At 39.2% G+C, this 25705-nt stretch overlaps 1 protein-coding gene across 3 annotated transcripts in view; it reads right to left on the minus strand.

The window, feature by feature from the left end:
* CHD7 (chromodomain helicase DNA binding protein 7) overlaps positions 1-25705 on the minus strand; it is a 185641-nt gene that overhangs the window by 18943 nt on the left and 140993 nt on the right. For all 3 annotated transcript variants that reach the window (XM_038390351.2, XM_038390352.2, XM_043507817.1), the window contains 13 exons: positions 23956-24039; positions 22592-22729; positions 22374-22495; positions 21659-21902; positions 12775-12951; positions 10510-10653; positions 7520-7775; positions 2873-3083; positions 2024-2219; positions 1623-1790; positions 1135-1314; positions 683-793; positions 396-601 (listed from right to left, as the gene is read on the minus strand). In XM_038390351.2, coding sequence (XP_038246279.1) covers positions 396-601; positions 683-793; positions 1135-1314; positions 1623-1790; positions 2024-2219; positions 2873-3083; positions 7520-7775; positions 10510-10653; positions 12775-12951; positions 21659-21902; positions 22374-22495; positions 22592-22729; positions 23956-24039 — 2237 coding nt within the window. The remainder of the gene's footprint in view (positions 1-395; positions 602-682; positions 794-1134; positions 1315-1622; positions 1791-2023; positions 2220-2872; positions 3084-7519; positions 7776-10509; positions 10654-12774; positions 12952-21658; positions 21903-22373; positions 22496-22591; positions 22730-23955; positions 24040-25705) is intronic.

Below are 25705 nucleotides of genomic sequence, written 5' to 3' on the forward strand. Positions count from 1 at the left end.
TCCAATAAGGTATGAATAGGGATTTGAACCCCAGAATGATTTGGGGTCAATTTTAGTTTGATCCTGAAATACATCATTCATTATAATCACATGAAATATTTCTAGAAAAAGAGACATACAAAGTGACTATGAAGCCCACCATGATGGCAGCCATGTATAGCTGCCTGCCTGTGAAGACACAAGAACTCAAACTGGGCTATCCACCACAAGATAAAAAGTTCAGCATCCAATTTATTAACTGGCAAAACAGGATTTCAGTACAGTACTAGATGATGGTTTAGTTATTGACTATAAATTATAAGACTTCCACACTTCAGAATATTTATCCACAGCTCTCTTTGGGCTGATGTAAAAAGACAAATATTTTTCACATAGCCATTCAGATGGCTTCTTACCCATAGACCAAAAGGTTCTTCTCCACTCTAAAACATTCACTTCTTGCATAACCCTGGGATTTGTCCTGAAGTCTACGGGGCTTTGTACAGGGCTTTTCTTCAGAATCACTTTCCAGGTCTGAAAACTCCATTAGTTCATCTTCTTTGACTGCACTATAGAGCCTGGTTTGCTTTCTTACTCTTGGTGTATCAATAACTAAGTTGTTCTAAAACGAAAGTGAAAAGAACGTGAAAACTCAGAAAAATCCTCTTTTAAATGAATTATGAACCTGTACAAAAGGTCTCACCCTTCCATTTAAGGCATCAATATCCAACTCAGCCTTCTTAGCCCACTTCTGCCAGAAATTGGGGTCATCCAAGGAAATATCTGTCCTGTTCCCAGATGCAACAAAACTAGCCTAGACAATATGAAAAACACTACATTGAGTTTACTGTCTATCACCAGGAAAAATGTTCCATTTTCAGTTGTAAATGCAACCATTTAAAAAAAAAATTATAAAAGCAAAAGGAGGTGCTCCTTAAAGTTAACATTATGGAGATATCAAAACATAGTAACTGGACATACTGAAACACCAATATATATTTATAATGGAGATTTAATCACTGTCCAATCAACAGGCAACAGCGAGTTGGACAGTGTAAATCTAAAAGCTATATTAATGCATAAAGCACATTTATTACTATTTTCATCTATTTTGGTAATATTTTATCAACTTTTTCTTCAAATTTCAAAGCACACCTTAGCAAATGTTGAGCCTTTCCCTTCAGACTCAATAGTAATTGTGTGTGTTCGCCTTAGGAGAATCTGATCAATGTCTTCTTCACAAAATTTGGACCCTTCATCCTCCTCATCCATAAGAGCACCATAAGCCCCCTTTCGTAGAAGATCTTCTATTTCTTTCTTAGAAAGCTGCTGTACCTATAATTTGGGAGGAGAGAAACAATCTCCTTGGATATGTCATTGTTTACATCTCATAGCACAGCCAGACAATTTGTCTTTTACTTAGTCCTTAAAAATTGTAAACTTCTAAAATGTTTTGTTCATCAATAAAGACATTCACATTTGTTACACTTATCTTCTGTGAAGAACAGTAAAAACAAAGGTAAACCTATTCTAAAGCTAATTGATAGTTAAAAAACCCCCAATTTCCTTTAACTAAAGCTACAGTAAGCAAGAAATAGGATACATTTATGCCTTTGGAAGTCTGCATCTGAACATATTCTCACCCCATTTGTAGCATTTTCTCTTCCACTCATTGACTGCAGTACAGCTTTATCAAGGCCAAGCTTTAAACTAGCTTTGTCAAACATTTCTCTTTCATAAGAATTCCTTGTTATCAACCTGTAGATTTTCACTGATTTGCTCTGTCCAATTCGGTGACATCGAGCTTGAGCCTGGAGAAGTATAAAAAGAAATATTCAGTTACAAGTTACACAGAAATTAAAAGTCAATGCCTAGAACTTAGTATGTTTCTTTTAAACTCTCAAATTAAAAATTTTTAAATATAAAAACATATTAAGCTTGAAATTAAGAGGCAATAACAGACATTTTCTCCTAACTGGGTAGAAAAATACACTGCAGAAAACTAAAGAAAATGTTTAACAAGAATTGCCTCTTGCAATATTACCTGGAGGTCGTTTTGGGGGTTCCAGTCTGAATCAAAAATGATGCAGGTATCAGCAGCAGTAAGATTAATGCCTAAACCTCCTGCCCTTGTACACAGCAGGAAAACAAATCTATCAGAATCAGGCCTGGAAAACCTGTCAATAGCTGCCTGACGAAGGTTGCCTCTTACTCGACCATCAATTCGCTCGTATGGGTACCTGAAATAAAGTTGTGTTATAAGCAAACTTTTACCATCACTTTCATCACTAGCTTTCTCATCATATCTTCCAACATTATTATTTATTTATTTATTTTTAAGAAAAATCTTAGCATGACTACCGGGTCAGCAGAATTCCAACAAAGTAGAGACCTGAAGAAGAGCTCTATGTAGCTTGAAAGCTTCTCTCTCTCACCAACAGAAGTCTACCAATAAAAGATATTACCACGCCCAGTCTCAGCAAAGTAGAGAGCGAGTATTCTTGAATCAACTGTGTGCAAAAGTGTAAAACATACTCCATTCTCTTCCTCTGAGCAACTTCCACGGCAGAAACAGCTCTCACCCAAAAGAGAATGTCTAGCTAGAGCTAGACAACATTCTTACTCTAAACTTCAGATGGACAATCTACCTGAACAATCAACTAAAAGGCGGTCCATTAAGGTTCTGAGAGATCACTTGCACTTGCCTATTAAGAAATACCACACTCCTTTGCAATTACAGGTATGCTTTTTTCCTTAATGATATGGCTAAATGTGTAACATTAAGTGTCTGAGTTCCAGCCTTTTACAATATAGATCACTCACAGGTTAAATACTTTGGCCACTTTGAGGAAAATACAATTTATTTAGAACTGTATTGTATTGTTGCTCTCACCGTCTTTGAATGAGGTAGTCTTCCAGTATGTCCAAGCAGCGCACCATCTGGGAAAAGATAAGCACCCTGTGGCCACCAGCCTTCAATTTTGGCAGCAGCTTGTCAATCAGTACTAGCTTGCCAGCAGCCTGGATCATTGCCTGGAGCTGAAAATCTGGAGAGTCGGCATTGTGTGTTTCTTTAAACTCTTCCAAAATTTTCTCTTCAGCACCTGCAAAGATTGGACAGCAATACACGAATACCATAGAGGTTTTATTAAAAAAAAAAACAACAATGAGCTTTCCTTCAATACCCTGTGTATAAGCCCCAGGAATGTTCTAAGTATTATGTGGATAAACATTTACACAAATACATTAGCTTAGTTAAAACTAAATATATACACATACGCACGCGCACATGGAAAAAAAGAGATCTTAGCTTTCAGCAGAAAAAGATGAGGAGAAAACCCCTACCAAGTAAATGAATATTGACTATGAGTAATACATGAATTTCAACAAGAGACTGTCAAGCCAGAAATTGTATAAAAAAAGCAGCAGACCAGACATTGATTGAACCATTTTAAAATAGATATTTAAGGGACAGAAAAAGCAATTTAACAGATGAATGTAAGTGTGAAAGATGAGTATTCTGACATGTTAGTATTAAGAAATTATATTTAGCTTTTTACAAATATTTATAGTTAAACACCAAAGAGTAAAAGCTGTAGGCCTGCTACTGCCACAGTGCATTCACAGAGCCCAAGTTCAGACAACAAAATATTTAACTGGAAAAGCAAAGAGCTTTGAAATTATTTTGTTTTACCTTCTATTTAGCTTTCCTCTCACTGCATGTATTCCTTCATGTTTGCTTAGTTTGCAGAAGCTCCCCCCCACCATTGCCCCCATCCACACACTCACTCACTTTCTAGTCACTCTTTTCCATCTAAGACTGCTATGGTTAAGAAAAACTGCAAGGGACAAAAGGTATTTCAAGTTTCATGCCCATTCTCTCTTTGATCTCTCCTGCGAGGCTGCCAACAAGAATGCCATTTTAACTAGGGGGTTTATTATGTGAACACCTGCCCATTAAGAACTGAACAGACCACTAAAAGCACATCAGATAGTTATTTTCAGCTGTGCAAGAAGCTTCACACAGGGCATTTTTCACAATTTGCTTTCAGGTGATTCCATGCCCGAAAAATAGTATTTCTGCGACACTTCTGGACAATGGACATTTTTCTCTCTGAAATTTTGACCAAAAGCTGTTTTTTAAATTATATATTTCAGAGTTGTATATAGACCATCTTGGACATTTGTCTTGCACAACGTGAGCGAGGGTAAGGGAGACAAAACATGTTATACTTGGTTTTGTTTGTTTGTTTGTTTGTTTGTTTTTTTTTTGGAGTTCCCTTCCTAGATTCTAGGCACTCACATACATGTAGTCTGTGTACTGAACCAGCAGTCCATCCATGTCTGTTGTAATGTGAACTCTCTCACCTATATACGAGCCCAAGTCAAGAAACAGGAACTGAAGTGACTAGATTTCCAGTATGACTGACAGCTCTATATTAAACAAGGATAGAGTACATATGATAGAATTTAGGCCAGGTTACCTGGGCAGAGATCTGCATTGCTCAGCAAACAACCTGGACAACTAGGATTGACAGAACAGAGTTCACATGAGATAATGTATGCGAAATTTCTCACAAACTTAAGTATCTTCAGCTGAAGCACATAGCTGAACTATTGCCCACCAGACTAACTAATCATTGATTCTTATGGGCTAAATACTGCACAAGAATGACATCTCATTAAAAAAAGTATAATAAACGTAGGCAAGAACAGTAGAATTAGACACATCTTCCAGCCTTGTCTCCATCTAGAATCCCTTCTCAGTGTTGTAAAATGTGCAGCCATCCTGACCTATATGCTACAAAAGTCAAATACTTTACTGAACACATGCCTCAAGCCTATTGTAGATCAGCCAGCTTATGTAGAGTACTACTTCAGTCACATTATTTAGTCCCACCACAGTTTTCCTCTGATCACACTCAAGTTGTACTACTATGAAATGCACAAAATCATGCAAACTTTTACATATAAATATGTAACCAAGCTACATACAAAAGGACATACTACGCCAGCCTCACCATAGCAAACCTACGTACAAATCTAGTGATTGAGGAACCTCAAAAGAGCCAGAGTTTGGTTTAGATTCCATAACAGACCTCTGCAGACACACCATTTACCCTTTCCACAACCCTTCTCCAACAAACTCGGTCAAAGAATGCATCCATCTTGCCCCAATTTTCCTCACCCTCCAATAGTCTTCATTATCCCTACTTGGTAACGTCTTTTGGGGAGAAGTATCTGGTATCTTTGGCTGATTGTAAACCAGTAACACCAACTTTCTTTCTCCCCACTCAGCCTCAGGTTGTTAATTTTTGGGTAGTGGGTGAGAAAAGGGGGATTTGTGGACCACCAGGTAGGCCAGTACTCTGGCACTCGCCAATCAAAAATGACTTCCAGGTGCACATGATGTTGTGAGGGCGAGAATGCTAAACCCTCTCACCATGCCCCACAACACTGCAGCAAGGATCAGCATAGAGTCACATTCTGCTGCTGGCTTTCCAGGGTCTGGGGGAAGAGGTATGATCTATAAGTCCTTGAGAGTGGTTGTTAGGGAAAACCCATTGCTCATGATTCTAGAAAAACAGACACTGCTTTGTCTGTCTCAGAAGACATACAAAATGCAGCCATTCCCTGAGATTAGGGGAATCAAAATAGTTTCTGCTGACTCCACATGGAATATGCTCACCCAACCAAGGAACCATAAGAAATACCATGCGACTTCAACCATAAAATTTCCACTATTAAACACAATTTAAAAGTACTGTAAAAAGCTGCCTCAAAATTTACATGGGACACCTCATGTAATGCAAGATAGTTAATGCCCTGGTTTGACCATGGGGGCGGGGAGGGAGAGGGGAGGGGGAAAAAAGAATGATTTAAAAAACAAAAACAAAAAACCACACACACAAACCAAAAACCTTCATATGCAACGGAACATGTTCGCAGAAGCTTTCATGAACTCTAAAAACACGCAGTGTTTAATTTCCCCTTAAACATTACACATCACTCTAGTCAATGCCGACTGTGCCAAATATGACCTGGTGACCTAAGGAGTCACAATATTTGCATAATTGTGTACACTGCAAAATATCAAAAGAATAGCCTGCACAACATCTTTAAATACAGTGGTGACAGCCACTCTTGAGAGCTTGCAACTGCTATAAGCTGTTTTTCCACAGAATAGCGATGCAAAGCTGTTGTATATCCATTGTAAGGTCTTGAGACAGAATTATAATTAGCTTGTGTTATTGTTATAAGTGAAAAGATGTTAATTATTGATCAACAGGATAAAACCTGAGGCAAGAATTAGAAGCATTTCTTCTCTAGAATTAAAGGACTTATTTTGGTAAACTTCATCTCATTAGGATAAGCCATGACTTTTCTAGCTAAATCTGAGGGTTTTTTTTAAAACATTTAGTGCCATGAAACTGACAGCACTGTTCTGCTAAACTTAAGTTTTCAAAAATCGTGAGTCACCTCACACACACACACACCCCGCCCCCAAACAAAAAGCCTTCAGTTTACTTACTGGATCAAATGTTTTTTTAAACTACTCTAGTCCAGGATCAGCTGAGCTTGAAGACAGCCATCTAGCATGGCAAAATGCAAGATACTCCAAAATACTAAATCATCTCAGATTCATCAAATGACAACATCAGTATAATTACTTCTCCTTTTCCCTCTATTAAAAAGTATTCCAAGAAAATTTAGTTAAGCAACACAATCTGGAAGCCTCACAGCCCTCAAAACTAAAAATAATTTCTTTAGCATCATGGTCACGCATGCAGCTGTAGAGAGAAGGCCCTCCAATCAGGGATCTTACAATCAGCATCAGATCAAACATACATGATAGATTATTGTAGAAAAGAGAGGAGAAGCCAGTGGGCAGAAATACAGTAGGTGGGAAGTGACATTTACAGAGGTATGTGAATGCTTTGTCCCCAAAAAACAGATAATGGGTGTGATCACCTAACACATGTAAATTAGAATACTTTAATTAGCTACATTATACTAACTAGTAATGAAGTTATATTGGTCCATCATTGTGTACTTGCTATAGTCAGTCTTGATCTAAAAACAGCAGTGTTACACTGAAAGACCAATGACAATTAAAGTCTGGTATCTTACAAATGTAATTATTGTTTCCAGAACTTGTTCCTAATTCTAGCAGGTCATAAAATATCTGCTTTAATATCACGTCTGATCACCATTTCTTACTCAACAAGTTCAATTCAGAGATTATTTTAACTGCTATATCAAGATTCACTAGAGCTAGAAGATGTGATGTACCCAAATGCAGCTTCAAAGAGACAAAGCAATAATCTGTCACTCTGCTGGGGGAAATTAATAGGATGTTCGTATTTTACAGGTTTTTGTAAAGACATGTAGTATATCCATCCATCTGCAGTGATTTTATCATGTGAATTTTTGATGGAAAGAGAGAATCTACTATCTCAGTATACATACTGGAACAGTTATATCATCTTGAACTCTCCATAGCTATTATGAGAAAGAAGGGATCAATATGCAGGCCTACCATTAATAAGGTATGGATGATTGCAGCATTTTCTTAGTTCCATCATAGTGTTTAAAAGATTAGGTACATTAGCTTGACCACCACCCTTGGAGAGAAATGTGAAATTCTTTTCAAGAATAGCACGATAGTATTTCTTCTGAATGTTTGTCAGCTCAACTTCAATGATTGTTTCTTCTTTGGGGGCCAGGTTCTTTTCTACATCCTCTTTAAGGCGTCTCAACATCATCGGCTTCAAAATGGCTTGGAGCTTTTGCACCTATGAGAGACAGCTTTAGTAAATAACTGTGTAACAGAAAAGTCTTAAATACTAAATACTAAGTTTTTATTTCAAATGATATTATACCACCTTCAGTTTTAAGGAGATGCTCTGGTTATCTCCACCATATGCATCACCCTAATCCTAGAATTCCAAGAACCTCTAAAATTTCCTTCTCTCCATTTTCTACCACAACTCAGATATAGAAGGGTTTCAAAAAAAAAGGAAGATTTTCATAAAACCCACTAATGACTGAATTCTGCTTTGGTTACTCTAGGGATACACAAGACTACAGTTAAAAAAATGTGATGTTACTGTATTATTTCTGGCTGGTAAACTTTTCCTCATGTAATTGATGCTATCAAATATATTTCACTTGAATAAAAGTTTCCCAAGGCAAGAATCATCATTTCACACCAATCATGGCAGTTGAGTGAAGTAAAAGAGTGTACATATCAGTTTGTTTTAGGTACAACACTTCAGAGTTTTTGTTTTGTTTTAGATAGAGCTGGCAGTAATGCCTATTATAGGTTGCCTAACACTTTTCATTTTAAGACCCTGTTTTCAGTTGTTTATAAAACTGTTTAAGCTGAAATTTTCCATGCTGATTTCTGCCAGAGGCATAATATTAATTTATTATATAAAGTTCCAAGGAAATGCCTTTTGTGAGAAGTAGTTAAGGGAAAAAATTGTCTGTTTATTTAAGTAGACTTGCACCTGCATGCTTTGGAGCAGGTATCTGTAATTTAGTAGAGTAGCCCTGGAGAGATGCTTTTGCTGTCTCAGTGAAAACCTACCAAAATTTGACCAAACTATAAAGGTTCTGAAAATCCCTGTTACTACATATTCAGAGGTTTGTGCGACGCTGGCAGCTAAATTCTCTAAAGATTCTATCTTCATTGCCCGCCCCCAACACGCAGTCACCCTTGGTGGCAGGCCTGAGCAAGAATTACCCTACAATTATTCCTCATCTACCAGTGGCCACTGTGGTGCTGGGCACCAGAACTGAGAGCAGTAAGACTGTTTCTCCTGTGCTCTCAATGCTCCCCCTGCTGTTGATCAGGCAGTGTGGAAAGCAGGGGGGTAGACTAATGCGGAGGGCTGAGGATTAGAGGGAAATAGTAAGCAAAGGGGCAGGGGAGGAAGAACGTAAATCACTAGAGCACCCTACCTTCCAGAATCTGAAATGGAACCCAGGATTCTGGAGAAGAGAGGAGTGAGGTGACAGTTTCAAGTACATAATTTTTCACCCTCTTCCTTGGAGCAACATTTTGTTTTTCTTACCCTCTGAGGATAGGACAAGAAGCAATAGGCTTAGATTGCAGCCAAGGCAGTTTAGGTTGGACATTAGGAAAAACTTCCTGTCAGATTAGTTAAGCACTGGAATAAATTGGAGAGGGAGGTTTTGGAATCTCCACCATTGGAGATTTTTAAGAGCAGGTTAGACAAACATGTGTCAAGGTTGGTCTAGATAATACTTAGTCCTGCCATGACTGCAGGGGACTGGACTAGATGACCTCTCGAGGTCACTTCCATTCTCACAATTCTATGATTCCAGAGTCCCAATACTCCTCTGAGGTCCAGCAAACAACTATGAAATCCACTGTCAGAGTGTTGTGCCTCATCTCTGTCTTGTGGCTGGTCCATGCAGGGGATATTTCTGTCTGCAACTTTGTTAGTTCAAGTGATACGGGACTGTGCTGTGAATCAAAAGGTTCCAACCCTGCTGATGTCATGTGTAGAAGGTCATGACGATCCACATGATGTAACTGCTGTTTTTTTCAGTTTGCTTTATTAAAAATGTAAACAATTAAATACAAAAAAAAGTCTTAAAAGAAAATTACGGTCACATGTCAAGCAAACAGAATAATTTAACAAGTTAATACCACCAGAATTAAGGTGACTGAAGCCGAACCAAGACAGGATCCTGCTGAAAAAGTAGTATGTCAGCGTGTAATTAAAGACTATTACAAAACACAAGGCAGCTAAGTTAAAGTTGCATGGATAACCTTTATCCTAGCATTTCCTAACTTTTGAGTGCTCAACTTTGCAACTCTAACCTCCTTTTAATGTAGTTTTTGTATGTAATTATAAATTAGTTTATCTTGATATTTATCAATGACTTTAATTTAGCACCTGTTATATTATGATGCATGCATTTTTAGAAATATTTCCATTTCTTTAAATGGGGAGCACTAGAATAGTCATTTCTGAATAAAGATTACAAGCACAATAATGTCTGTATTGGGTTATGTCATTTACTAATCTGGGATCAGATCTAATCCTGCTCCCACTGAAGTTAATGGAAATATTCCCATTTGTTTCAAGGGAAAAAGGAGCAGCCCCTTATTCTGTTGCCATGTTAAACTGACAATGTCAACTGGAAATCTAGTCGGTCTAAAAAAAAAGTGAAAGCTGTTCCTGCTACTACACCTGTCCCCAGATCCCCCAGCCATTTTAGAAATTCCTTTTAAAACATTTTTGAGCTGCCCTGGTGCTCTGTGAATGATTGACTGAACAGAGGAAACAGTTAAATTTATTACACAAAGTATACTGTCTAATGCACAAAGTAAATACACTAGCAAAATATTTTTCTCCTTTACTCCTCCCTTTCTGAAGATCTACAGTGTTGTTTGTAATAATAAATAATAATAATTAGGTAATTAAAATTACTGTAGCAAGATTAAAACAGTCTCTTTAAACAGGGAAAGAAATAGTGCACGAGTAAAATTACCTGTTCTTCAGTTTTCAGATCACCAAACTCTTGCATGAATGTGGTTTCTGACGGGAAGCGACCTGGCTCCAAGAAATGAAGCAAGCTGAACAGCTCTTCTACAGTGTTCTGTAATGGGGTACCAGTGAGCAACACCTTGTGTTCCTGCAAGAAAAAGAAGCAGTTGACTAGAAACCATCTGTGCAGATGTTTTCTCATTATGTTTTTGTCCTTATCATTCAACTCTCTGGCTCTTCGTAAATCTTTTGCAACATCAAACACTTTGGCCTTCCTCCAAGGGCACTCTAGGGCATTAACTCCAAATCAGTACAGGCACTCCACTCAGCTTCTTGCAAAGATAGGTCCTTTAGCCAACCAGACGGTGTCCTTTCTCGCTTATCTATGCTGCATTACCCCATCCCCTCCACAAATCTTATGGACTTTTAGACTATGTATATACTACAGGCTCTAACAACTCCGCTTTCCCCACCATCTCTCATCACTAAGACAATGGAAATCCTTCAGCGTACTACAGTACATTAACAATATAGCTAGAAGTAGTTAACTTTTCTCCAGGAACAGAAGCCAGTTTCTGCCACAAACTAGTCCTGTAGCATGACTCTACTCCCCACTTTAATAGTAAAAATTCTACACTAACTCATGTAGCATTAGAAAAGGGCAGTTACCTATCTGTCCTAGCTTTTCAAGCATCTCAAAACCAGCCGAGTAAACATTTATTTGTACACAGTACCCTCTATTTGTTCAAAGCAGACCCTTTTTTTTCTTGAGAGTCAGGAAGTAGAATTATCAAGGTGCAGATGATGATGAAGGAAATAGATGTGGCAAGTGAGCTGCTGAGGCATAAGGCAGAGAGTGTAGGAGAAATTAAGATTTGGCCCCAGAGTCAATGGGGAAGGACAATTGTTGCGGTATTGCAGGGGAGCAAAATGAAAAGTTTAATGTTGCTTAAGTAATATAAAAAAGGCAAACAAAAAACTTTTTAAAAAAAAGTTTAGTTTTTGTGGATTGGCAGCTGAAAAACAAAGAATAATGCTATTTACTTATATCAGAGTAGCTCCTAGAAGCTGATCCAAGACTGGGACTACATCATGCTAGGCACTAAACAAATGCAGAGTCCCTGCCCCAAAGATTTTACAATGTAAATAGACAAGACAGAGAGCAGGAGAAATGAAGTATCATTATCCGCATATTACACATTAGGAAATGAAGCACAAAGGTTAAGTGACTCGCTTAACATTACATCATAAGTGTCTAGTAAAACAGGAATCAAAAGCAGATCTCGAGTCCCAGTCTATCACCTTAACTATACGTCCATCTTCCTCTCAGACATCATAATAAACGCCTTTACAGAGAACTTTACAAACCTTCGTTAATTAACCCTTAAGACTTCTGTGAGCAAGGTAAATAATATTTTACAGATAGAGAAACAGACAAAGGTTAAAGGCAACTTTAAAAAAAAAAAGCAGCTTTTTTCCTCCCTTCCTTAAACAAAAAACCACATCAGCAATACCAGAATTTGACTTCCTTAGTTTTGTTGGAGAACCTACTGTAAGTCTGGTGACCACTTTATTTCATTCCTTTGATGTTGCAAGGAATCTTCCAGCAAAAGCACAATACAAAAATAATCAAAAACATCACATCTTAAGGCAAAATAATAACTTTTCAAAGCATCTTTCAACGCTTTTTTTGGTATACAATAAAGAAAATGGGGCACCTTTTAACTACCTCCCCATGAAAGTCAGTTTTAAGGAACTCACTCAAGGTTATACAGAAAATCTCTGGCAGAGGCAGAATTGGAACCGAGCAGTTCCTATCTCTTACACCAGAGTTCATTTCACTTCACCATGTTTTCACTAAGTACACATTTAAAATAGGTAAGTGGCCAATTTTTAAAGATGGGAGGCAGGGAAAGGTGTAGATGGGGATAAAGGATGACAAAAAGGGAGTTTAAAAATGGCATGAGATGGGAGGAAAGGTAGGATAGAAAGGACTTCTCTTTGTCTTCCTTTCTTAAGAGAAAAGACCAGCTTCCAGGATTAACATAATGAGGAGATTGGTGGGCTCTTCAGCACTTAGTTTAAACTTAAAGTTTGTAGAAAGGTCCATATGGCTAGCTAGAAAGGCTTTAAGAAAAGTTTCTCATACAATTCTCTCTCAAAATTGACTTGATTTAGTGGATAACACAGGAAAAGGCTTACAAATCATCATCTTAAGAAATTACCGACCAGGACTACTACAAGTACATAAGATCCAAGAAGCACTTACTAGGTCCATCATCTTCAGTCCTTCCAAAAGCTTGCAATTCCTGTTCTTCAGCCTGTGGGCTTCATCAATTACTACACAACGCCATGGAATGTTACGCAGCTCAGGGCAGTCAGTCAAAATCATTTCAAATGTAGTGATGATAGCATGAAACTTATAGGACCCCTTTATTACCCGACCCTGAAAGAACAGCAATGATTATAAGTAGAAAATCTTACTAATGAATAAAGGAGATTAAGAGACTAATTTTTTTAAAACTTTACATTATATATATAAAAAATACAAAAAAAGTGCAATGAGCAAAATATTTAAATACAATCATTACTGGTGACATCAGAACAAAGGTATGCAAACAAGTCTGCTGCTTTTTGCTGTTTTTTTTTTTTTTTTAAATTTTGCACAAGAAAGGACCGGTGCTTTCTCAGTGCATACTAGACACAGATACAATTTTTGCAATGACACATCATCACGTTATACCACAAAAATATTAACATATCAATGCAACACCAAGTGTTAGTGTAATTTTTTCCCTTATTTTACTGAGAAATTTATCTTCTCCATCAAAGCTGTATTTGACAGTTCTTTCAAGCATTCTGAATAAACGGGAGGTGTGAGTTCCATTTTTCTGAGTATTACGTATTTTGTTAATTGACATGTCAGTACTCATGTCTTGGTGTTCACTACATATATAATTTATCTAATTCTAATAAGCGGAGTTTTGGAGAGGAGCAGATTTACAACTGTGGAAAGACCTTTGCATATACTTCCCCAGTATTTCCATAATTTGAGGTAAAAGTTCTTTGGGACAGTTTCGCTGATTATTGGGAGCATCTTCATCATTTACTATGATTAGTTAATTCTGCATTTTTTCAGTACCAGTCCAATAAAACCTATTAAATATTTTATTCTGGAAATATTGTGAAGATAATGGACTGGATGTAATTCTGATATATTTCTTCCTAATCTTCTTCAGACAAAAAATGTAAACTAGCTTCCCATATGTTTTAGTTCCAAAGTCAGTGGCCACAAATTGACAACATTTGACATTGTTGTCATTTGCCCAACTTTTCCCTCCTCCCACATTCTGAAACCAGTTACTGTAGGGTAAGTAACTGTTCTTTCTTCTTTGAGTGTCAGTATGGATCCCAATGTGGGTAACTAGCAAGCAGTGTCCCTTCTGAATTGCGGAAATGAAAAATGCCTGCCAAGGCGTCAAACCTACATTCCTTCAATATTTCCATAGCCTCTCTCTATTACCTGACTGGACCAAACCCTTTTAACTGTCTCCTAATCTCTTTTTGTGGCTATATCTGGCTCATTAAAAAGCCACTCAATCTCATCACAGAGAATTTCAACATGCATCACATAGTGTATCTCCACCTGTTGATTAGCTGCTGAGTCGCTCCCACCAAACATCAGTGCAGATGATGCATCTTCTGCCTGCTTCAGGAACATGCCAGAATGTGATGCATGTAAACCCACTGACTTTTGTCAAACGTTATGCCCTTGATGTGGTGGCTAGGTTTGATGTCACGTTTAGGACAGCAGAACTACATATTCTTCTTATGATAACAAGTCTGGTTTTGAAAAGAAGGCTGGTCTGTAAAATGACTGATTCCAGTGAAACTTTGAGACTGAGATCACATTTGGGAATGTAGGATGAAGTCTCAGCACTGACTTGCTTCTGTGAAAAGATGTGTAGGGAGATCTGGCCATGAGAACTTGGAGCTCACTGACCCACCATGCTGACCTGATGGCCACTAGAAAGACCATGGTAAAGGTAAAGTGATGTATCCAACAATTGGAAAGCAGCTTGAAAGGAGAGGATGATATTGCAATCCCATGTAGAAATCAGGTCTTCAACAGGTACTTAAGTATGCAGGAGAGTCCTTAAAAAAATCTTGATTCTGTCACATGTGAGAAGCCCGAGTATGACTGAATGGAAGCAGGACATGATGATACTGCTGCAAGATGGACTTTGGGAGAACTAAATGTCAATCCAGTTTGTTTCTGGTTCAGAATATATAGTTGAAGATCTGTGGTATCAGAGCCTCAACTGGGTCCATGTTATATTGGGCTGTCCAACCGTTTCCATTTGGAGAAGTAGGTTTTCCGAGCAGAATGCTTCCTGCTCTGTATGGGGAGTTTTTGAACCTGTTGAGAACAGTCTCTCAGTGAAGGAGTACATGTGGCACCTTAGAGACTAACAAATTTATTTGAGTATAAGCTTTCGTGAGCTACAGCTCACTTCATCAGATGTGGTGCACAATCAGCCAACATCTAGGCCATCAAGTGCCACAACTGCAGGTCTAGGATACTATATCCGGGAAGATCAAGAAGAGGATGGGAGGTCTGAATGGATGTGTGAAAGATCCGACCGTCAAAACTGCTTTGTCCAATAGGGAGCTATCAAGGTCAGCATGACCTTGTCCTGTCTGACTTTGGATATCATCATAGGCATCAAGGGAACCAGGGAGAAGGCATGTTTGAGACCAATAGTCCACTGTAGCAGAAAGATGTCTTATTAGAAGCCCAGGTTCATGTCTTCTCTGGGCAGAAGTTCAGGCATTTTGCATTGTCCTCCATGGTGACCAGATCAATTATGGGAGTCCTCCAATGGCAAAATATCAGCTCTGTGACAGATTTCTGCATCAGCCACTCTTAGCTGGTTACCATCTGCCTGCTTAAGAAATCTACCATGTCATTGCTGGTACCTGTGTAACCTCTTGGGATTTAAAGAGCATGGCCCCTTTAAATCTTTTTCCTAAGGAGGGAGGGGGGAGCAGTGAGAAAAAGATGGGAAACTTGAGGTGGGGCTCTGGAGCTCAAGAGGGAGAGAGAGAAGGGTGGCAGTAAGCAGGCCCTCACAAAGTGAAGCAGCGGAGAACCTGCCTGAAGCCTGGGAAGGACAGGGTGGCAGATCGGGGACACCCCAGGACAGGAGCCAGGAGAAGCACTGTGCCAGGGAGGAATCGCCTGAGAAGGACAGGCTGGAGCTGGACCCAGTATCACAGCTGCCCAGAGCTGCATGGGCTGTAAGTACTGGGGCTTGTAACTGCACTGGGAATAAGGAGGGAGGCTGCTAGCAAGCTAAGTGGGGAGGTGGTCGCTCTGTGTGGCTTTTCAAAAACCGGCAGTGGAGGAATTTGTTGGGGAAAGTTTACTGGCATCAAAGACAACCAGGAGCACTCAAGACTCAGCACTTGCCTAGAACTTTGCTCAGGCCTCCTGAACTCTGTGTGCAAACACATTGCTCAGTGTCTGCCCTTTTAGACTGTGCTACCACGGGGCCTATGGAGCATTGGTTTGGATGCAACCCTGTTTTACTGCTCCCCCTATACTTCGCGTTGTTGTTTTTCTCCCCTCCCATCCCTCTGTAAATAAATATTTCCCTTTGTTATATCCATTGTACTTTTCCGTGTGTGAGTGTGTGTTCGTTCATTCAGTCTGGAGGGTTTGGAACAGGTGCCCTGGGGGTGGAAGGATTTTTTCCTGCTGCATTCCTGCGTGCGCGCGCTCTTGGCCAGAGCTGCCTGTGGAGCAGACTCCATCTTGGCCATGAGGGTGTAAAGTTACACTTTTAAGGTGCTGAACAAATGGGGTCACCCTGTTTGGATGACACCATGTCTACAGCCTAACAACTTCTTGGCAGTGAGGGGATGAGGAAGCACATTCTTGATTGCTGATATAGTGCATTCCAGATAGGCTATCCATAAAGATCTGCACCGCAGAGCTCTGCAGGAATGCTATGCAAGCCAGCCAGATGGCCCTGAGCTTCAGAATGTTCATATGCAGCACAAATCATCCTGGTACCAGATGCCCTTCATCTGCAGGTGGTCCAGGAGGGCATCCCAACCTGTTTGAGGCATCTGACAAGGCACAAGAGTAAGATGTTTCTCCAGACAGAGGCTTTTTGGGTCCTTGTCATTAGCAATACTCCTTTGATTCCAATTGTTCCTGTAGTGCCTTGTTTGATTTCAATTGTTCCTGAAATGACTAGGAGCCTGGCTTGGGGTGGGCATAACAGTGCTTAAACCCAGACTGAAGAACCTAGTACTGTTTCTCTATCCATTTTGCAGTCAAGTTATTATGGTTGGTGTATGCCCCAGGGTTTTAGACCCTCACTTTTGGGGAGGGTGATTCTGACAACCAGTCCAGTCAGAATGTCAAACAAACAACTTGTGAGATTTCTCTTATATGACCTCTCTCTCTCCAGAGTCTCAGCAGTTCTTATAAGGAGCTCTTGGAATGACCTGAAGTCATCCAGCACTAGTATCGGTTCCAAGGATACCACCTTGTCGGATGATGATGACAGGCCCTTTGGTGGTGAAACAGGACATTGCTGTTGACATGACTCTGGTTCTTCCTGGGCATCTAATATAGGTGATATGGGCAGAGAAGTAGATAGGAAAGTGAACTTTTCGTCAAATGCCGTGGAGAGACCATCTCCTCGAGATCTGTGAGGAGAGATCCTATCAGGGGTATGGCTGGCTTGTTTGGTAGCGGATAGATCAGTACCATTCCTGTCATGAGGGCAGTTGAACCTGACTAGGGGAACTGGAAGGCCTTTCAGGGGACACTGACCACAGATCTCAGGGGAGAAATTTCTTGCTTGAAGATAGCAAAAATATGAGACTTGGTGACAGGGAGGAGAAACAGACTTACTCTATGGGTGGGGCTGAGGTATACCTTGCTCTTGGAACCATCAGTACCAGTAACTGTCCTGGCTTTCCTAGCAGCTCACATTTGGTGCTGCAGGAGCTGGGATCAGTGCTAGAGAAGGCCCTCCCTCTGTGCCACAGGCTGCTTCTTATCACCAGTCATCAACTCTATGTGGGGCTTGGTGGCTTTATCCTGTGAGGTTTTAGGAGGTCTGTCCTTATGGGAGGACACTAAGCTCCACCTGAAGCCTCTGCAATCAGAATATCAGAAGCGTCAGCACTTGTGGTGTCGGGAATAGGTGCCAATGGTAGGTCTCTCTTTGGTGCCATCTTCTCCATGCTGGTCTTTGGAGTCACTTGCCTGCTAGATGATGTGCTGGATGAAACTGGCTTCTATGTCTTCACAGCATCTGAAGAGACCTTCACAGATTGCTCCAGGAGATGAAGTTGCAACCATGCATCTTGCAACTTATGTAGTTTTGCAGGGATTGAAAGGCAGATGCACAGCATGTGGGACTTGGAATGTGCCCATCACAGGATGGGTAGAGTTTCAAGCCCATGGGTTGCAAATGCACCATGTTGAAAATCCGTCCACTGGGGATAGGTGGGGGTGTCTGCCTGTAACTATTCAGTCCAGATGGATCAAGGTTATTTATAGTCAATGTATAATAGAAAATCAGAAGATCTCTGAAGGTGTTATGAAGAGCTTCAAGAAGTTTAACTGAGAACAAATGGGAAGACCACTCTCCAGGTTCAATCTTACTGCCATAGGCAGTAAGAGGAAACTGAGGGAAAGTTGAGGCTGCCCAACTACGCCCTCTGAAGGGAGGATTAGGTGGCAGAGGGAGTATGCACAGCTACCAACGGATACTGCTATTAAAAACAAAAATCCAGTCACACACATGCGCATCTAAAGTGGGATCCACAGACACATACTCAAAGAACTTGATGATTATACTTGACTAGTACAGAGTATTTTACGTGTTTGAGTTCTGAAAGCCGATAAAATCAAGTCAGTAAATTCATATAGGAGTGAAATCTATTACAAGGCCAGAAGACCATTATGATTATCTAGTCTGGCCTCCTATATAGCACAGCCATAGGAGTTCCCTGAATTAATTCTAGAGAGACAAGGTGGGTGAGTTAACTTCTGTTGGTGAGAAATTGAAGCTTTTGAGCCACAAAGAGCTATTCTTCAGAAGGTGACTAACGGAAGTTGATCCAATAAAAGATATTACCCACACCCACTTTGCCTCTCTAATATCCTGTGAGCAACATGGCTATAGCTACACTGCATACTGAATTAATTCTGTTTGATCTAGAGCAGGGATCTCAAACTCAATTTACTTTAGGGCCAGTGCCAGTCCTCAAATCCTCCCAGTGGGCCAATAATGTCACTCATGCCGCCCAGAACCCGCCCCCAAAAAAATTTCTCCCTCCCCCCATCCCGCCTAAGGCTCTGGGAGGGAGTTTGGGTGGGGGAGAAGGTCTGGGGGTAAGGGATTGGGGTGCAGGCTCCGGGAGGGAGTTTGGGTGCTGGGTGCAGGCTCTGGGCTGGGGCAGGGATTGGGGGTGCAGGAGGAAGGGGTGGGGTTGCAGGCTCTGGGAGGGAGGAGGAGTGGAGGCTCGGGGAGGCAGTTTGGAAGCTGGAAGGTGTGGGGAGGGGGTGCAGGCTCTGGGAGAGGGGAGGGGGTGTGGCACTTACCTGGGGCTCCGAGGCAGGGTGGGCTGGGGGGGGTCTCTGCGCGCTGCTGCTCCCAGGCACTGCCCCCATAGCTTCCCATTGCCCACAGGGGCACTTGGGGCGGGGCAGTACATGGAGGCACAGCCCGGCTCTGCCCCAGGGAGGGGCCGGCAGACACTTGGAGCTAGCAGGCAGGTGCCGCTCAGCTCTGCTGTGCTGCCGGGGCCCCGGGCCATTGTAAATCACCTGGGGGAGGGCGAGTGCCCAGGGGGCGGCAGATGGGGCCAAGGGAGAGACCCGGCCCCAAAACTGCTGGAGCCCCACAGGTAACATTGGGGAGGTTTGCAGGCCACAGATGGCCCACGGGCTGCGAGTTTAAGACCCCTGATCTAGAGCATGCCTTTCAGAAAGGCATCCGATCTTGATTTAATGGATTTCCAGTGACAAAATTCACAACACTTCCTTGACTGTTAAAAATACATGCCTTGTGTCTGCTTTGAATTTGTCTAGCTTCAAATTCCAGCCAGTGGATCTTGTTATACTTTTATCTACTAGACTGAAGAGCTCTCTATCATCATCAAATTTCTGTTCCCCATGTAGGTATTTTAGACCATGATCAAGTCACCCCTTAATGTTCTCTGACAAACTAGACAGATTAAGCTCCAAGTCTCGCTCTATAAAGGCATGTTATCTAATCCTTTAATCTTTCCTCATGGCTCTTCTCTGAACCCCCTCCAATTTTTCAACACCCTTCTTGAAATGTAGCCACAATATTCGCGCTTCAGTCACACCGGTGCCAAATACAGAGGTAAAATCACCTCTTTATTCCTACTTGTACTTCCGTTAACACATCCAAGGATCGCATTAGCTCTTTTGGCCACAGCATTGCACTGGGAACTCCAAGTCTTTTTTACAGTCACTGTTTCCCAGGATAGAGTCCCTCATTCCGTAAACATGGATTTTGTTTCTAGATATACAACTTCATTTTTGGCTGTACTGAAACACACGTTGCTTGGTTGTGCCCAGCTGGATAAGTGATCCAGATTACATTTCATCAGTTATCTTCTTCATTAGTTACCACTCCCACAATCTTTCTGCCATCTGTGGACTTTATTGATTATGATTTTATATTTTCTTCTAGTTCCTTTATAAAAATATTAAATTGCTTAGGAACAAAAAACGATCCTTAAAGGACCCCAGCAGAAACACACCTGCTCAATGATTATGATTCCCTGGTTACAATTACATTTTGAAACTTATCCTTTAGCTAATTTTTAATCCATTTCATGCCAAATTTGTACCATTCTAGTTATTTTAATAAAAATATCTGTGTGAAACAAATACAAATGCTTTACAGAACTCTATGTATTTCACATCAACACTATTATTTTTTATCAATTAAACTTTTAATCTCATCCAAAAAAGGTATCAAGTTAATTTGACAGGATCTATTTTTCATAAACCTATGTTCATTGGCATTAATTACAAACTGAAGCCCTATTATTCAGAAGACAAGTACACTGAAGCTGCAGTTTTTAAAATCCTTCTACTTTCCTAATACTATTTTGCCAGCACCAACAACCTCCCTCCATAGATGCAAAATGTTTTAGACATGCTAGCTCACTTCCCAAACATTGACTAGTAAAGAAACTAGCTATCTGCCAGAGGTCATGGCATCTCACTCATTTTAACAGTAAACAACCTGCACTACATTTATTAAAAGTTAGAGGACAACAATTACTGAACTATGTTGTCTCCATTATGCAGCAACATATAAAAGGGTGGATTTTAGGATCAGATTTTCTTAATCCAATCATATGTTTTTAAAATGTTTGTTTCTCCCTATAGCCCCAACACCTATCATCCCAACTAATTTTCTATTTCTAACATGTTCTATTCTATTTTTGGGGTTTATTTTATTTTTCTGGATTTTTAGTTATTTTGGAGTTTTATGCAGGTATCCAAAATCAGAGGTTTTGGGGCTCTTTAAATATGCTGTTGTGAGAAAAGTATATTATATTACTTTAATATAGTACTGTGCACTTTAATGAAAAAATGGTTTAAAAGGCAATATATCCAAGTGCACATGGGGACTTTTAGTGCGCACCAGCAAGGTCTACTCAGACCAATTAATGCACAGAACAATAGTGCACATTAGAAATCATGCCCCTGTAATGTTACTCTGCTTAAACAAGGCTTTAGATACAAGTAACCATTTCCAGTGTTAATTGCATAAACACTGTTTTTTTTTTTATTGGGGTTGTTTTATTGGTGTTTATTGGTTAAAACCTAAAATTAGAAGCCTTAACTATTCACTTTCCCATATTTTCTTTCATGCACAATAGCTTGTCATCAAGATTGTCGTGATCTCAAGAAATATTTGTGCAACTTATGGCAGCTGATAATATAGAAATTTCCATTAAGCTGGATTCTACCTTAACAGTATTAGAAATTGATGTTCATAGAACATAAAACTCAACCCACTACAACCTCACTACTTCATTTTTTTAAAATTACAGTTTTACACAATTCCAAAAAGTACCTGTGGATCTTTGAAGTACATTTCATACAACTGAATGGTCCGCCGGCTGGCTTGACTCCCATGATACACAACCACATTCAACTCTGTCCAGGTGCGGAACTCCCTTTCCCAGTTAGGAATTGTGGACAGTGGAGCAATAACCAAGAAAGGACCATGGATTCCTTTCAAATAGATCTCATAGAGAAATGTAATAGACTGGATAGTTTTTCCCAACCCCATTTCATCTGCTAAAATGCAGTTTCGTCTGAAAAATAATATAAATGGCTCTATTACTGCTCTATTCTGAATATGGCATTTACAAAACAAAACATCTATAAAGCTAAAATCTGCAAGACAGATATATAAATAGATTAGTATGGATTTAAACAGGAAAAATACTCAAAAAGTTTTAAATAGTATATTAGCAGGTATTGCAACAGGATCATTATATTTCTCATTATATAGTTCTCAAGTATAGATGTGAGTACATATATAAATATATACGTTTGTCACATAATAAAGACATGTATACATAATTATGTAACATGTTTTTATATATAAAATAAAACTATATAATAATTAACTTTATGTAATCCAAGTAATAAAAATAGTTAACATAATTTTGAAGTCTCACTTTTAAAAGACTATAAAACATTAAAAATATTAACATATTAAATTTCAACTATCAAATCTGCTCTAAAGCAGCAGTTCTACAATAAAAAGTTACTTTACGCACGTGTTGTACCAGTTGAAAAGAAGCCAGTTTACTCCCTCCAACTGGTATTCCCTGAGTTTGTTATTGTTTTTGTACTCTCTGGAACTCTCCGATTTCTTCCAGTCATCAGCAGGAGGTCGCTCCTGTTTCAAATACAGCAAATCCCATTAGTGGTTTCTGAAACACCACATTACTTAGCTATTTTCAAATAAAATCTTCTATACAGAGCCAATTCTTACCACACGCTCCATTTGTGGCTCCCTAGACATCAGTTTCTCAAATTCTTCAATCTTAGCTTGGTCTATGTCTTGCTTCAGCTCCCATGTGCTGTCTTCATAAGGAAGTGAACACCACTTCACCAGATAATGAGTAACAGGCTTTGTTTTTGATCAATAGTTAAAGAAAGAATAAAATTGGATAAAATTAGATTCAATGTAAAACAATTCAAACTTTTCTACATGACGTGTAACTAATTAAAGGAAAGCTGCAGTGTAACATTAAAGATACTCTCGACACTATACACAATGAAAAAGAATTAAAAAATTTTTAAAAATGACCTTAAAACATCCAGAAGGATAATTTAACAGCAGGCTGACCTGTTGTGAACTTGATGATTTAAGATAAAAATGAAGGGAATGCAGTTCACCACCAAGATGAGTGGCAAAGCTAAATTTTGTAATTTTAAACCCCTAAAATTAAACAAAATTTTAGAATAGATGAAAACTTTGCTTTACAATTACGAAGGTCGCCTGCCTTTGCCACACATTCAGATGGTGAGCTGTATTTGTCCTGTCAACGTATCATCACAAACTTCGTAGCAAGAAATCCAGAATCATTGAAACAGCAACTGTCAATGGGAGACATCACTATTCACTGATGCAGTGATAACAAAACAGAAATCGGTATTACTAAAGCCTTTTCTGCTCTTAAGAACAGAATGGCCCACTGCAGTTCTCCTGGAAGTCAACCACGCAAGTGATCCTGCTCAGGGGATGGGGTCGTAAGTGAGGAGCTGACAATTTAGGTTTCTTGTGTAACGATAATTAGAGAGGATTAACAAAGTGCCTAGCTCCTTCGGTGATGGTGAATTAGAAATTCATATTCGATACGATTTAATAACTACTTAGCTATATGTTTAAGTTCTATACATGTCCAGTATACTCTTTTAAAAAGATCGCAATTATCATGAGCGCTTTATTTTACAAAAATAGCTACATTATTAACCTACATGCTTTTTCTACTTTACAGACATATCCAGAGGGCAATAGTTTAGGAAACATATGCGTTTTGAACTATTACTAAAGAGCAAAATGCTAAAAACGAGACATCTTGTCATTTTCTGATCAGGTCTAATGGAAACCAGGCTTTTTAAAATTTGAAATGTATTGTTGGATATCCAAAAACAATTCATGAAAGCGTAGTAGAATATCAGGTCTATGAACTTTTCTGCAGCAGCATGTGCATGCATATACTTATCCCTGTCATAATGCTCTCCATCCTCATTTCTACAGGATGAAATAAATCATCAAAACCTACTGAAATTTCTAATATTTAGACAGGCAGTTGTACAAATGACTGAAGATGTACTGACAGTTTTCTTTACCTCTCCATTATCATCTGTGCTATGTGAAAAATCCATTATTCTATCAACTTCCACATAGTCTGGATTAAAAAGCTCATCATCAATCTGTTGAAAGACAGCAGGCGAAAAAAAAAACTTTGTTAGCCTGTCCTTGGACCAAAAATTATACTTTTCACCTTATACTTTTCACCAGGTAACAATATGCTGGGTTACGGCAACATCAAATTTATATTTGGCAACCTTCAGCATGTTAATTGAAATGCCACAATTCAGCAAGATCATTCCCCGTGAGGAAATCAGACTTCTCAGACTTTGTTAACTGGGCCTCTTAATTACTGTGTGAAACCTTTTACTGTGAGAGAATGTTTAAGAATATTTTAAATGAAGTGTGAAATTACAATTCACTAATGAGCAATCGAAAAGGCTTATGGCATGCAATGCATTTAGCATTCTTGAAAACTACAGCTTGCAATAAAGAAATTAGAGCCGTGTACATTAAGTGACATTAGATTACCATAACTACAGGAGTTGTCAGACTGCTTCATAAGCAAGTTTCAGAGAATATTATTCCAAAAAATGAAAAGCAAACAAAAAACAATCCCCTCCCCGAAGTTTATAATTTGTTACCTCCCTCTTCCACCCCAAGTTCTTTACTCAGTGATATATGCACAGAAATGCTCTTTCATTCTTTTGCTTTCTACTCAACTACTTTAATGGCTGTGTGTGGTGGGGAGAAAGGTAAGGAAGAGTTGTAAGAATGTATACAGTTTAATATTTTGACAGCTTACTCAAACAAACACCTATAAGCACTTGTTAAACAAAAATGGTATACTCGAAAATATAAATAGTAACAAAGTGAAATAGGTGGCCTGGTCCCTGAAGAATAACGTTACATACATCTCACATATTGCTTTAACAATGTTGTGTCATTAGCCAATTTTTCTAGAGTGCATCCAAGACAAAGTTTGGCAAATATTTCAAGTATCGGGGTTCTTTTGAGATACTCATTTAATCTGAATGTTTTAGTCATTAGAATTACCTGATACAGCTGTCCTCCCACTTTCCAATTAATTCAAAAGCATCTTTTAGATGCCTTGACCCATGGCTCATCGACATTTTATACCTACTTGTAAAAGCACAATGTGGAAAATGGGAGAATTCTGGTAAAATTTACACAAATCTCTCTCCTAACTGTATTTGGTCAGAAACCAACAACAATGAAGAACTATATTAAATAAAAACTCATAAAACAGAAAAAAAAAAAGAGATCAGGTACTAAACCCTTTATTTCAAATTACTAAATTTTGCTGAAAGGTAAGGTTTCACAAAGCAAACCAGCAAAGCTGGCCTTTTATTGGCAAGACCTCTGCATTAATACTGCTTGCAGCGCTAAGTGAAATTAAATTGGTGATCAAAAGCTCAGAGTCCTTAGTGGGCAGTAGTCCAAATCACAGAAAATTTCTATGCATTTTTCTGGCATAATTGGCTGCTCAGGGGAGAGCTCTGGTACCGATTCTGCAGGAAATTCAGTCTTTTCGGTCTCTATGTATAGCTGAGTAGGGCTTGGAATTCAGAACTTTGAAATAATGGAAGATCAACAATTTGCTAAAGTCTATTTACTTACAACCCATATGGCTTACTTAAAAAACATGTTTAAATTTAACAGAATGCTTCCGCACCTGCATGTCATCTTAAATTCTAAACAGACCTGTGTCTCCAATTCTTTTCTTCAGGATAGAGATGATACGAATCAGGATGATATCACAATCAT

The sequence above is a fragment of the Dermochelys coriacea genome, chromosome 2, assembly GCF_009764565.3.
Source record: "Dermochelys coriacea isolate rDerCor1 chromosome 2, rDerCor1.pri.v4, whole genome shotgun sequence".
Taxonomy (NCBI): domain Eukaryota; kingdom Metazoa; phylum Chordata; order Testudines; family Dermochelyidae; genus Dermochelys; species Dermochelys coriacea.